The sequence below is a fragment of the Euleptes europaea genome, chromosome 4 (assembly GCF_029931775.1).
Source record: "Euleptes europaea isolate rEulEur1 chromosome 4, rEulEur1.hap1, whole genome shotgun sequence".
NCBI classification, from domain to species: domain Eukaryota; kingdom Metazoa; phylum Chordata; class Lepidosauria; order Squamata; family Sphaerodactylidae; genus Euleptes; species Euleptes europaea.
Window position 1 is genome coordinate 70,628,823 of NC_079315.1, and position 14,836 is coordinate 70,643,658.

The 14,836-nt window shown below is 39.3% G+C and overlaps 1 protein-coding gene across 2 annotated transcripts in view; it reads right to left on the bottom strand.

The window, feature by feature from the left end:
* The window catches only part of KCNN2 (potassium calcium-activated channel subfamily N member 2), a 102,856-nt gene that overhangs the window by 65,286 nt on the left and 22,734 nt on the right, over positions 1–14,836 (bottom strand). For both annotated transcript variants that reach the window (XM_056848543.1, XM_056848544.1), the window contains one exon: positions 12,899–13,317. In XM_056848543.1, coding sequence (XP_056704521.1) covers positions 12,899–13,317 — 419 coding nt within the window. The remainder of the gene's footprint in view (positions 1–12,898; positions 13,318–14,836) is intronic.

The window sequence follows — 14,836 nt, forward strand, 5'->3', positions numbered from 1 at the left end:
GTATTTACGAATTCAGATGTATAGACTTGTCGTTGGCCCATCACTATATTCCTCGATGGGAATTATCATTAAAATATTGTCCCTAGTCTTCAACTCAATGGAATGAACATGCATGGAAGTTTTTCTTATTTTGGTCAATAGTTATTTTATTTTTGAATTTCTTTTAAGTGTTAGAGATGGTCCTGTTGTAGTTATATCCTCTTTTGCTGAGATTTTCTTCCTGTCCCATCCGTAAAGGGTACTTTGCTCAACATCTAACTATTTATACATGAATTATTTTATTATAAGGCCACATTATTCACATAGTGTACTGTGCTCTTGTACTCTGATAAAATCCCAGGCATTCATGTTACAAATCCCTTTATAATAAGCAGATGTGACAAATTAATTATGTCAGCAGGCCTGCAGCCACCAGACTTGCTAGATATGCAACTAGGCGAAAGAGCAGAGAAGGTAACTTGAGCATCTGCTTTGAAGCAGATGTCATTGTTAGAAAGCAAATATAATTTAGAGCTGGACAGTTGCCTTTAAGAACCTCTACGCATAACATGTGCCTAGTGCTTGGGCATGCCGAGAGGAAGCAGCAGAATTAATGTCAAGATTTTGCAAGCCAAGTAAACCATCAATGCCAGCATTTAGTTCTATACTGACCAATAAACATACTGAGTATGTAATATCCTGGAAAGATGGATGCAAGGCAAACAGAAAACTGTGTTTCTATAGAGAAGCACACCATTTGGGACAAAATGCTACTATTTATGTCTTCTATAGCCCTTTTTCAGTGTACATTGTATACTGCAGATCATTTTTCATCTATTTATCCTCACAGAAATCCTGAGGTAGATTAGGATGATTTCCCAAGGCCATTTCTAGAATTTTATGGCTGTGCAGGGATCATAACCTACATGACCATATGAGGAATAACCATGTCCTTCATGAATGGGCTCATACTTACTCAGTGCTACTTTTTTTTAAAAAAAGGGTTGTAACCACAGCATATAGCTCCTTTATTAAGAATCTGCATTATTAAAGCAAATCATGTCCTCTATCCAGCCAAGCATTACCATATATTTAATTCCACACTTGACCACAGGGTGTGAATTTAAAAAAAAAAACACTCACAAGGAAAGGGGGCTTTTTACCAGGAACCCCAGGTCAGTAGAAAACTCTGAAAAGTTAAAAAAAATGTAGGGCTTTAAAAACTCAAAACAGTCGAAACACAGTCTATGCATTCTCAGATTACATGAGGGGGAAAAACTTTATGTAGCATCTTGGGTTGTCAGAGATATCCAAAATAGAATCCAATATTGATAGGGCAGAGGAGCAGTAGGGAAAGAAAAGGGTAAGAAGAAATATTCTCCCTGCCCCTGAGATAAAAGATGGAAAATAGGGTCAGAATGAAAAAAATTTTTTACTCTCATCAGGCCCACCTTTTGCAGCCATCTTTGGCAGACGGAGAGCAACAGATGCTTAGACAGTGCCAGCAGTCACACTCTCTCAGCCCCAAGCATGGCAGGAAATGTGGGATTAGTCCCATCTTTCCAGCCATCTTTAAGGCTGTCTGAACTGTCCCAGCAGCTGCATTCTGACGGAAAGGGGGAAACAGATTGTTCTTAACTTGCCCAAAGGATGGCTGCAAAAGTCACCTTTGCAGTCATTCCTGGGCAAGTTAAAAACAATCTATGATATTTCGTTGTAAAGCAACCCTTTATCTATCAAGACTGCCACTGGCTCTCCTACTGCAAGTAGATATTTTTCTCCCATTCCTGCTATTTAAGATCTGTTGTTAATAGAAAACACCAGGCACTGCATATTGGCATAGGCAAAACACATATTCTAACACTGTATATAGAATATTTTATATCCTGTTCATCTGATTTAATTTTGATATGTGGCTCTCTTATGCAAAATGTGCAATAAAAAAAAGAAGACGATTTAACATGGAGCGAATGTGCAATTTGTCATTTTAAAAAAATCAGATGCAGCTGTTTGGTAAATTGCTACTGAATTCAAGAAATATCTGAAAATGCAGTAAATTGATTCATATGTTTGCTGAACTACAACCCATAGGCAAGAAAATATTACTTTTTGTAACATTCAAAGCTTCCTTAACTGTCTCAGCCTTTTCTAGTTATGAGAGATAGTGACTTGCTGTGGTTTTTCAAAGGTCTCTTATCTGCTGATGCCTGTATGCTTGAAGAATAGTACATTTACTGAACAGTGAGTTGTCTTTTAGCCATGAGACTCCCATTAACCTTATGTTCAGCTGTGTGGTGAACCCTTCACAATGCTTTGAAATTTGCCTCTTATGACTCTTCTTTCCTCCTCTTATCACAATGAGCAAAATATTCTCAGCTGGAATAAGAATGCAATAAAATGACTTCAATTTGTTCAGAAAACCTAGATGCAAGACATTTCTTCCTCCAAGAAGTTAAAATAGTTTCTAAAATAACTAGGAATTGAATAAAATTTGGTCATGCCATAGTTCTATAATCTCTTCCTAAACAAATATACTTAGAAATAGGAATATGCAAACCATTCAGGAAAACCAGAATATACCAAAATATCAGTTTCTAGATTTGCTTATAAAACAGACTTGGAGCGTGGAAGCATTAGTTGTAAACCCACATAGTTTTTGATTTTTTTTCCAAATGCTTAAGGGATAATCATCACCTTAAGCATTTGAAAAAAAATTCAAAAACTATATGGGTTTACAACTAAAAGTATATCACCCATATCTTGCTGGAAAGAATACCAGCTTATTATTCCGATATTGTAGACGGGGAGCTGAGGTTATGAGAAAGTGGCTCGTTCATGGAAGCTACAAGACTTGAGCACAGGGTCTTCTAAATTACAGGATATGCTCTTAGCTACTATGCTACATCAGCTCCCTCTGTTCTAGACTGAAGGGCCTGAAGTCACGTAGTAAGACATGGGTGCCTTTTGGTAATAGAGAGAGGAAGGCAACAATATTTTTCCCTACTTTGCTGTTAGTTCGGGCTATCAGTTGTCAAACAGAGAGAGAGTATGACGGCAGGAACATGGGGGGGGGAGATACCTGGAAGTGACATCACATAACCAACCTGATGTCAATGCAACACTCTAGGATTCAGACAAAAATTTATGGTAAACCATAGAATTTTGCCTGACTCCTAGAGCATCACTTTGGTGTCACACCGGAGATATGATGTCACTTCCAGGTATTTGGTGGAAGGGAATTGATGCCAATCATACAACACCACTTTTAAAAACATTTTCCCCCTTCCAGCCCTCAGCTGGCAGCAAGCAACATAGAAGAGGCTGGGATTGTGAGACCTGGTCTCCCTTGTTGTTGGCCCCACTGCAGGGAAGGGTGTGTACCCATGAGAGAGAGAGAAAGAATTCATTTATTTGTTTAGCCATAGGCCGTTACAAAATATCCTTAAATATGTACAAAAAGCTTAAAAAGGGATAAAATTGCATCAATATACATTTCCTGGATAAAAACTATTTCATACAGAATCTCTATTAAAACAAATATCGCACTCATTTGCTTTCCTATACAAAATTTTTCTTAATAGCGTGAAGAGCTCTAATCTTCCTAGCCGCAATGGCAAATTGAGACATTCTGAAGGTGACATGTGAATCAGAGTCAGAGAGTAAAAAAAACAATTTATCAATTTCAGAACAAAAATTTACTCCCTTCAAAATTCTATCCAAGAATTTGGCTCTAGGCTCACTATACAACGGACATGACAGCACATAATGAAAAATATCTGAAATCTTAGGGAGGTGAAAGCCACCCTAAGGATCTGAGATGTGAGGTTAACCAAATAGAAAGATCTAAGATGGTCTTTCTTGTAGTTATGGAACCAGGGGGAAAATTTATACTCTCGGATTGTTACTTTGTCAATTAAGGCATCCATCCTAAACACCCAATCACCCAGTAAAGATTTATCAGAAGCAGCATCTAAAAGATCATCAGGTTTAGAGTAGCGATAGTAAATGTTATTAAGGTGACTCTGACAGGTGTGTACCCATCAAGATGATTTGCCCATGAAGTCTTATTGGCTTTTAGACAGCCTGAGGGGAGTTGGCTGACTGAAGCTTTAGCTTGCAGTGGGGAGTTTGTCAGCCAGTTCACACTAACACAAAGGTATCTTCACCTGTCCTTGCCAGTTAATCCATATTAACATATATGCCATTAACCTTAAAACTGTAATAACAGCACTGAATTTTAATAAAGCTTATTTATATAAATATACTTTTTAATATAGCAGAACCTGTCAGGAAAAGATATCTCTGTATGTATTTAGAAAACGTATCACTTGCTTTTCAACAAAATTTCCCAACGTGAGTTACAAAACGTAATAAAAAATTAGAACCATTCTGAAATAGTCTTCAAGGCTATCTTATGTAAAGTATACTGCAGTAGTCCAAAAGAGAGGCCTCCAGGGACCAAATCCTTTGTTTCCAGAAGGGTCACACTTTGACTTTTGGCAAAAACCGAAGAAGTGTGCTATTATCCACTGCTTTTTCCTGACTTTTGAAAGAAGTCCTAGACCACCCTCAATAAAATCCTGATATCTTAGGAGGAGTTTGCAACAAAGTCACACTTCCGCTCTCTCTCTCTCTGCCTCTCCCAGCAAAAAATAATTAGGTGGTGAAGGCAGTTTCATAATTGATCCCTAGACTGGCCCTGCAGTTTGACTGATTTGTTTCATTCCAAAAGCATCTGAAACTGATCACCATAGCCATCTCAATCACTTTTGCTGGAAAAAGATGATTTGAAGAAGGACTATTATTTCTCAGATCCCAGGAATCAAAGAATTTCCCCCCAGAAGAGGCCTTACAGCTTCTATTGTAGTTGATGGTAGTTCTTTTATCAGCAAAGTGTTTACTGTGCTACGAAGACTGTAAGTTGTTATATCAGCTAGATAAGGAGTTCTAAGATGGACCTTTTTTATAAGATTGTACCATGGGGTGAATTTCGTATAGGCAACTGAATGGGTGTCAATTAAGGTGTCTCCTTTGTAGACCCAACCAAGTAGGTTGGAGCTGCTCCCTGTGGGCTGAAGCAAATCTTCTAGGATGGTATAGTGGAGAATGGCGTTTTCACGGAAATCAGAGATTTAGCAATAGGTGGAAACTATATTTACTAAATGAATTGGGGTTTTTTTGTTCATATTTTTTTCACTATTTTTAAAATGGCTAGCTGACTCGGGCTTTGATCAAATGAACATCAAGTTCTGTCCTCATTAAGGCCGCTAATGTTTCTTTTGGCAATGCCAAAATACGTCACAGAATCATATTTTGGATAGTTTCCAAGTTAGATAGAATTGGCTTTTTCCAGTCCCCAACTTCGACGCCATACAGTAAATGAGAGATGATTTGCTGATAAAGAGTTTTAGTATTGGGTCTATAAGGAATTCTCCCCTGATCTAACAGAATCTCATAATAGCTGCTATAACCTTTAAAGCTGAGGACTTAATAATTGAAAGATGGGCATTCCAATTCAAGGTTTCACTAAAGGTTATGGCCAAATATTTAAACATTTTACACTGCTCAATCGGAACACTATGTACATTCCAAAGAAACTTTTTTGGTCTTTTCCTAAAAATCACTAGTTAGTTTTTGCATAATTGATTATTAAGGTTGCTAGGTCCCTTTTCACCACCAGTGGGAGGTTTTTAGGGCAGAGCCTAAGGAGGACGGGGTTTGGGGAGGGGTGGAACTTCAATGCCATAGAGTCCAATTGCCAAAGCGGCCATTTTCTCCAGGTGAACTGAACTCTATTGGCTGGAGACCAGTTGTAATAGCAGGAGATCCCCAGCTAGTACCTGGAGTTTGGCAACCCTATTGATTATGAGTTTTTCTTCTTTACAGTAGTTGCCCAGGCTATAAGGAGCCTTTTTAATCTGACTCTAGCGAGGGAGATTAAGGCCATAGATTGGAAGTTTTTGTTGACCTACAGAGGGGGGAACAAACACTGGGCCTGTTAGCCTCAGTACAATGTCCTTTATATACAAATTTAAAAGAAGGGGCGCTAAAACACACCCCTGCTTTACTCCCTTTCCTGTTGGAATTTCATTTGTTAGGGAGCTTGAGATGCCCACTCTAATTTTTGTGTATATATCTGAACGTAACTCTCTTAAAAGGAATAGCAATCTTTTAGCAATATTAGTCTTAGCCACTTTTTTCTTCCATAGTCGGTCTCTATCAATAGAGTCGAAGGCCTTGGCTAGATCAACAAAGATTACATACAGTGCCCTTGTTGGCCCATTCATACCTGAGTAGGTTAGCTGATAAAGTGTTTGACAATTATCTAATGTGCCTTGGCCTCTCCTAAAACCTGCTTGGTGGGGATATAACATCTGGTTGTCAGTTAGCCAATCCTCTAGCTTCTGCAAAAGATATTTTCCATAAAGTTTTGATGCTGGATCAAGAAGACTAATTGGACAGTAATTGTTAGGATCAACTTTATCCCCATAAACTTTCTGTCCTTGTGCTCAGTTGTGATTAAGGTTGCCAACCTCCAGGTGGTAGCTGGAGATCTCCTGCTATTACAACTGATCTCCAGCCGATAGAGATCAGTTCACCCGGAGAAAATGGCTGCTTTGGCAATTGGACTCTATGGCATTGAAGTCCCTCCCCTCCCCTCCCCAAACCTACCCTTTTCAGGCTCTGCCCCAAAAGCCTCCCGCCAGTGGCAAAGAGGGATCCGGCAACCCTAATTGTTATCCTAGTGTATATTATTCAGTGGCAGCACTTCGGTAAAGAAATTTGAGCATGCTCTTTGCTGTTGTTTTGTATACCAACATTTCAGGTGGCTATTTTCTTTTGCAAATTGAAATGACAATTTAATAAATTACTCTATACTTATTTATGGACTCAGTTCCTGAATTGTAAATATTTAAACAGCAAAAGAAATAATGGTTTCATCTAATTAACATTGACATTTAAGCTCCTGAAATAAAAGCTAGAATAAAACAAAATTATTTGACCATTCTTTGCATTGGTACAGTCATAAATCAAGGTGATAACAGGCAAAGTTTGATCACTATTATAATGCATTTTTATGGCTAGTTTTACAACACTGAAGAAATGTGACCACAAGTAATGTTTCAATTTCAACCAAGTCAAAAGAAAATGAGAGATACTGGTTTTAGTACATAGTGAGTGTAAAGAATGAATATTTCCCTTGTACTGTTTTCTGTTGTTGTTTTGCTAAATTAGTTCCCCCCCCCCCCAGCAAACCATGAAAATTGGTTTGCTTTATTTTAATTTCAAATTGATTCCATCAATCATACTGGAAGATCATTACAATAGACAACAGTTCTTACCATATATTAAAAGTACAATGCTCAGGGCTCTAATTAGTACTCGCTGTTCTAAGCAATGGGCAACAAAGGCATTCATTTAGAATGCAACTCTTGGGAACACTGAAAGGATCAGAAGAAAGGAAGCAAAAGGACACCAATCCAAAATTCCCTGTGGTATGAGGTCAGATGATTATACTAGATACAAACAATGGTAACTTTTTGTGATTTAAGCCACTGATTTTACTCTTTGATGAAAATGCCATCTTAACTTCTTTTCAATCCAATGGCCCTCCTGATGAATATATTATTGGTCTTTATGTCATAAAGGAAGCAATATGTAACTTGTTCATAGAGCACATCTATCTTGTTGGTTACTCATACACAGTTTAAGGAGTTGTTACATATAGTATCTAAATGGAAACATTAATGTGCAGTGACTTTTACTTCATACATTTAAAAAGATCCATGTGTGCAGGTACACAGAAGAACATATACCACCAACATCAGTGCATAGTAAAGGTAGAAAATGTTATGGCTTGTAGTGCTTGGAAGGTCAATAAAATTAGGATTACTCTTTCGGTTCTTGTAGGTTATCCAGGCTCTGTGACCGTGGTCTTGGTATTTTCTTTCCTGATGTTTCGCCAGCAGCTGTGGCAGGCATCTTCAGAGGAGTAACACTGAAGGACAGGATTACTCTTTGTTTATGAGCCTTAACAGCAGTGGCCAGCCAATTTTGCTAGTCACCTTCATTTTCACAGATTTGCTTCTCTGACTTTTGTCTGTTTCCTTCTTTTCCTCCTGTGCTGAGGTCAGGAGAAGACATAAACGAGCATGCTCCCTGTGGCTTCTGATAACAATTCAAGATCAAAAATATTTTAAAATAAGTAAACAGTGATGTACCTTGTGAAGATTTCTAACTATGTTTTGCTGCAATTCACCTTTTAAATCTTGACTAATTATTACCTTGAAGTCAAAGCCAGTGACAATGATTTAGCATGTCAGTTTTGCGAGACATATAGCTTTAGGGGAAGATTTGCAGGAAATTAGGCGTGCAACTGCAATTAATGTGAGAATATAAGTTAAGAATCTGATTCCCCTAGTATGCTGCTAAATCAATCTTTTACTATTCAGTAAATTCATAATCATATATTGTGACAGGTCCGAATCTTCCCCCATGTGATTATTCACATGGAAGTGGTAAAATGTAGGATATTAATTTCCCTCAAGTACTGTTCAGTTAGCTATATATACAGCTTGATATTGCCTTCAAAACTACTGAACTTGCATACTGAAAGTCTGTCAATTCAAACCTTAGTCTGGTTCAGCTGCAAGGCTGTACCATTTGCATAATACCATAGAACACTGATCAATTTACAGAATAATCAATTAAAACCAGTCACAAATGATACAGCCATCCCGTCACATACATTCAATACATTTTGCCATTCTTCATGTATTTACATCACTCCATGGTGCTCAAAAATGGGCTAGTGTTTGGATCACATATTAGCGAAGGGCAATGGTACAATTGATAGGGTTGCCAGGTCCCTCTTCACCACCGACGGGAGGTTTTTGGGGTAGAGCCTGAGGAGGGTGGGGTTTGGCGACTTCAATGACAAAGAGTCCAATTGCCAAAGCGGCCATTTTCTCCAGGTGAACTGATCTTTATTGGCTGGAGATCAGTTGTAATAGCAGGAGATGGTTGTCATGGCATAGGATTTGGCCTGTGACTCAGGTTCTAGGGCTCATTCTCAGTATTTCTGGTGGCAGGCTGAAATCTCAGGGCCGTCTCACACACTTCATGGTTTAATACCACTATGTATGCCTGTTTGTACCAACCGCTACAGATATAAACAGGAGATGGGAGGTAATAATCGGGCACTAACAACTCATCTACATAGTACATTTAGTGCATAGTTAATTTCCATGGTGTGTGTGTGGGGATGGGGAGGTGAGTAGCTATACTTGAACACTCACCAGTAGGGTTGCCAACTGCCAGGTAGTAGCAGAAGATTTCCTGCTAATTCAACTGATCTCCAGCCGATAGAGATCAGATCACCTGGAGAAAAATGGCCGCTTTGGCAATTGAACTCTATGGCAAAATACTATTAAAGCCACCAGGATTTCCTTAAATCAACTCAAGCAATTTTTCTACGTGAAGGGGAATCAGTGTGTTCCTGCAGTGATCAAAATCCTGAATTTGAAAATATTCCCCCAACTTCTGTTTGGTGTTCCCTTATGGCTTAGAACTCTTAATCAAGAAGTGGAGAACATCCAAGCCATATTCCTTAGACAAATATTGGGGATACCTAAATGTGTTTCATATTTTACAATTTGTCTTGAAACCGGGCAAAACTTGATTGCCACCAAAGCCTGGATTCAAACAATAAGATATTGGCTCAAATTATACTTTCAAACTGAGCTAGGTTCCCTTTTACATATTTTGAAAAGTGAACTTCATTATTTCTCATGGGACATATTGATTAAATCTAGACTCTGCCAAATTGGAATTGATTTAGATAATCTTGCTCTGGCCAATGAATCTTACATCTTTAAAAGAATCAAGCAACGTCTCCTTGATGTAGAATTGCAGAATTTTAATCCAGCTCTTCCCCACATCTGTTCTCCGGCGGCCCTAGGCCATAATAATGGATCTGGTAAAATGGCTAGGTATCTAGATAACCTAGAGATACCTTCTCATCGCCGCGCTTTTCTATTAGCTAGGGTTAACACATTCCCATCTAGGATGCTCTTAGGCAGATACCTTCAGATCCCTAGACACGAATGCCTATGCACGTGCGGTTTAAATTTGTTGGATACAATTGACCACATCCTTTTAGATTGCCCCTTCTATGTGACTTTGCGGGATAAACTGTTATTTACTTTGCTCCAGTACAAGAGTTACAGGAATAATGAAGTGAAATGCAAATTTCTTTTGAGTGATCATGATCCTAAAATTACGGCTACCGTGGCTGAATTTCTTACAGGAGTTCTTAAAGAACAAGAAAAGATTTATTAACCTGACTTGTAACTTATATTTATTGCCCTTTGGAGGTATATTGTTGTTGTTTTTTATCTCTGTCTTTTGGTATGCCAATAAAGGTTAATGAAATGAAATGAACTCTATGGCATTGAAGTCCCTCCCCTCCCCAAACCCTGCCCTCCTCAGGCTCCACCCCAAAAATCTCCAGCCGGTGGCGAAGAGGGACCTGGCAACCCTACTCACCAGCTTGACTCATGTCCTGTTCACTGGTTGCAAGCAGGGAGCCAATTGTTCAATGAGTTGTTTGGACATGTCTGAATTAATTTGTATGTATCTGTTCGATTGATTATGACTATTTCCCTCTGCCTCTCTCCCCCCTCCCCATCTGCCACCAACTCTGATTTTTTAAAAGGGACATAGTCAATGGAAAAACAAATTCCACTTGACATTTTGGAGTTGAGGCTTACAACTTAGTGCTTCTGTTTGTCTTCAATGTGTGCTCATAAATCTAGCTAATATCACAATCAATTCTTGCAATTACGTCTTGTACAGAAACCACTATATGCACAGGCACAAAAAGTAATCTTGCCCAAGCCAGTCATTTAAAGGATGCATCTAACTCTGCAGGTGCACAAAGGCTATGAACAGCAAATGATTCTATGCTTTATGCAAGTTGATTTAATTACAAGAACAACCATGCATTTGACAAATGTTGCACTGACTAAGCAGCTACTGTGCAGGCACAAAGATGGTAATGGCTTGTGATAGGACTTTGCCAGAAAATCTTGAGGTGACTCAATGAAGCATTCATATTGTGTGTAATCAAACAAGGTTCACCTCATGCTCGTGTACACGTTGAAGTTTGCGGCAGGCCTAGTGGTAAATAGTCCATCTCTTCAGAGCCACACAATACTGACAACACACTTGCAGATTTCATAAGGCAAAATTCTTACTTGTGTACAGAGCCAGTGTGATGTAGTGGTTAAGAGTGGTGAACTCTAATCTGGGGAACTGGGTTGGTTTCCCCACTCCTACAAGAGGCCTGTTGGGTAACTTTGGGCTAGTTACAGTTTTCTCCGAACTCTTTTAGCGTCACCTACCTCACAAGATAGCTGTTGTGGGGAGAGGAAGGATAGGCAGTTGTAAGCCAGTTTGAGTCTCCTTAAAAGGTAGAGAAAATTGGGGCACAAAAACCAACTCTTCTTCTTCTTCCATGATGATAGTTATTCAACCTGATATCGCTAGGTTGTGCCCCCATAACACTGGCTCTGCCTGGCCTTGGAATGCTGGGGACCTGGTAACTGCCATTTTCAGGTCATTTTTCAAGAGTTAATTAGATATATTTATAAAGACTTTTAAAAGCCACAACTGCAGAATATTCAATTGTGGTACATCATTAGAATTTGACTGGTGCAGCAAAGTTGAGTAAGGTTTCAGAAATGTATTTAAGATTTCCATTGAAAGCAACCTTAATAGTGCATAGCTTTGGCTGGATTATTCCTAGGCCCACAGCAACATTACTGGCTCCTGGTGTCATTTTCACTGCAATTCTTTTGTTACCAAATACTGCATGACAACCTTTTGAAATCCTCATAAGACATTTTATTTCGTTTATAATACTGAATAAATCACCATTTTCTATTTGTGAAAAGATATGTCAGGCAACTTGATTAGAAGAACTGAAAATTCCTTTTTGTAAATTGAGTTTCTGTATTTTGTTCTATATTCTGTTCTGCTTTAACTGAAAAACCTTCATCCATTTTTACTGGTATGTTCATATAGTCAGCATCTTTATCACATTGAAAACTGAATCTATCATCACTGGGTACATTCTGTCTAGTGTCCCAGTAAACTGTCCATCATGCCTCTAACCAACATTTCACTTTAATTCAAAATAATTTCCCCCAGAAAATATTGAAATTTCCATATGGTGGCTAAAATCCACTAACATCTATGAACCAGCAGTTCTGTTGTATGTTTCCCCATTATTGTGGACCATTACATTAATATCTCTATATAGCACAACTGAACTATTAGGACTATAAAGCATAACAATAATGACAAGTTATCATCAAATTATGTTAATGTCCTAAATAAACTATAAGAAAATGCAGAAAGACTCTGATGACTAAAATACCAGTTTAAGAAAAAAGTAGAATGCATTCTCTTTAGCATCTTGGGATGTTATAGTAACCTCCAGGTACTAGGTAGAGATCTCCCGCTATTACAACTGATCTCCAGCCAATAGAGATCAGTTCGCCTGGAGAAAACGGCCGCTTTGGAAATTGTACTCTATGGTATTGAAGTCCCTTCCCTCCCCAAACCCCGCTTTCCTCAGGCTCCGCCCCAAAAACCTCCAGCAGGTGGCAAAGAGGGACCTGGCAACCCTATATAGTAAGGTAATTCACTTACAGTGCATCAGAAGAAAGAAATGAAAGAAACAGGAAAACAAATGACACAACACACACAAAAAATGACCACTCAGAGAAAGGCAGTGTAGCATAGAGCTCAGGGAAGCAGTGTACTTTAGTAACTAGACTACTAAGGATAGTGTTGATAGTTATAAGAAGAATATAGCTAGGCCATGTATATGTTTTTAAAAGCAAAGACTTACCTTTCACAAGCTCTGACAGTCCATGCAGCAATTATCCATAAGGAGATACTAAAAACCAAGAGTACAGTTCCCGGACATATTGTCATTAGAGTCTTCATAACAAAACGAGTATTGAAGTTTATCTTATTTAGTGCTCCAATGCTTCTGGATGAGGCATCAGTGAAAAGTTTGCTATGCAAAAGCATAACTCTGGCAATAAGATATAGTCTTAAGAACATGGGTATGGATAAAATAATATCCACATCAGCTATCGTTGTAGATGGGGTATAGGAGAAGGCAAGCCGGGCTGTCCATGTGAATGTATAGTTGCCAGGGATAGGATGTATAGCACACACTAAGATTTCCAAGCAGATGAAGAAAATACGCTCATAAGTCATGGCTATTCTCCAGTCATCGGCTCCATTGTCCACCATAAACAACTGCAAAAGCAATGCAGAAGGTCAATATTAGTGAAATATTAGGACTTTTTAGACAAAAAAAGTATCAGTAATACATAAAATACGTAAAAGTATCAGTAAAACATAAAATGTAAAACATTTACAGTGCAATCCTAAGAACACTTTCCTGGGAGTAAGCCCCATTGAGTAGACTTCAGTAGGATTCAGAGTATACCTGCTTAGGATTGTATTGTAAATACAGTATGTGTTTTCAAATGTTACACAAACCACAGTTTACAAGTGAAGCTGTCGTAAGTTGAAATGAAAATGAAATATTGGGCTTCTTTTTTTAGCCAAATGAAGTTTCATACATCACTTGCACTAATGTTAAAAACCTCTTTCAGTGTTACAGTGAGGGGGAAAAGTATTTGATCCCCTGCTAAATTTGCCCGTTTGCCCTCTGACGAAGAAATGACCAATCCATAATTTTAATGGTAGGTTTATTGTAGCTGTGAGAGACAGAATAACAACAGGAAAAACCCCAGAAACCCAGAAGACAAACGTCAGAGATTGATGTGCATTATAATGAGTGAAATAAGTATTTGATCCCCTATCAACTAGCCAGATTAGGGTTAGGGTTCTGCTGTCGACAGAAGCAATCAATCCATCAGATTCCAAACTAGCCACCATGACCAAGACCAAAGAGCTGTCCAAGGATGTCAGGGACAAGATTGTAGACCTGCACAAGGCTGGACTGGGCTACAAGACTATTGCCAAGCAGCTTGGTGAGAAGGTGACAACCCTAACCCTAACCCTAACTGTCAACCTCCCTCGGTCTGGGGCTCCATGCAAGATCTCATCTCGTGGAGTTGCAATGATCATGAGAACGGTGATGAAGCAGCCCAGAACTACACGGGGGCAACTTGTCAATGATCTCAGGGCAGCTGGGACCATAGTCACCATGAAAACAGTTGGTAACACACTATGCCATGAAGGACTGAGATCTTGCAGAGCCCACAAGGTGCCCTTGCTCAAAACAGCACGTGTACAGGCCCGCCTGCAGTTTGCCAATGCACATCTGAATGACCCAGAGGAGAACTGGATGAAAGTGTTGTGGTCAGATGAGACCAAAATCGAGGTCTTTGGCATCAACTCAACTCGCCGTGTTTGGAGGAGGAGGAACGTTGCCTATGACCCCAAGAACACCATCCCCACCATCCAACATGGAGGGGGACATATTCTGCTTTGGGGGTGTTTTTCTGCTAAGGGGACAGGACACCTTCACCGCATCGAAGGGACGATCGACGGGACCATGTATCGGCAAATCTTGGGTGAGCACCTCCTTCCCTCAGCCAGGGCATTGAAAATGGGTCGAGGATGGGTATTCCAGCATGACAATGACCCAAAACACACGGCCAAGGCAACAAAGGAGTGGCTCAAGAAGAAGCACATTAAGGTCCTGGCGTGGCCTAGCCAGTCTCCAGACCTTAATCCCATCGAAAATCTGTGGAGGGAGCTGAAGGTTCGAGTAGCTACACATCAGCCTCGAAATCTTACTGAC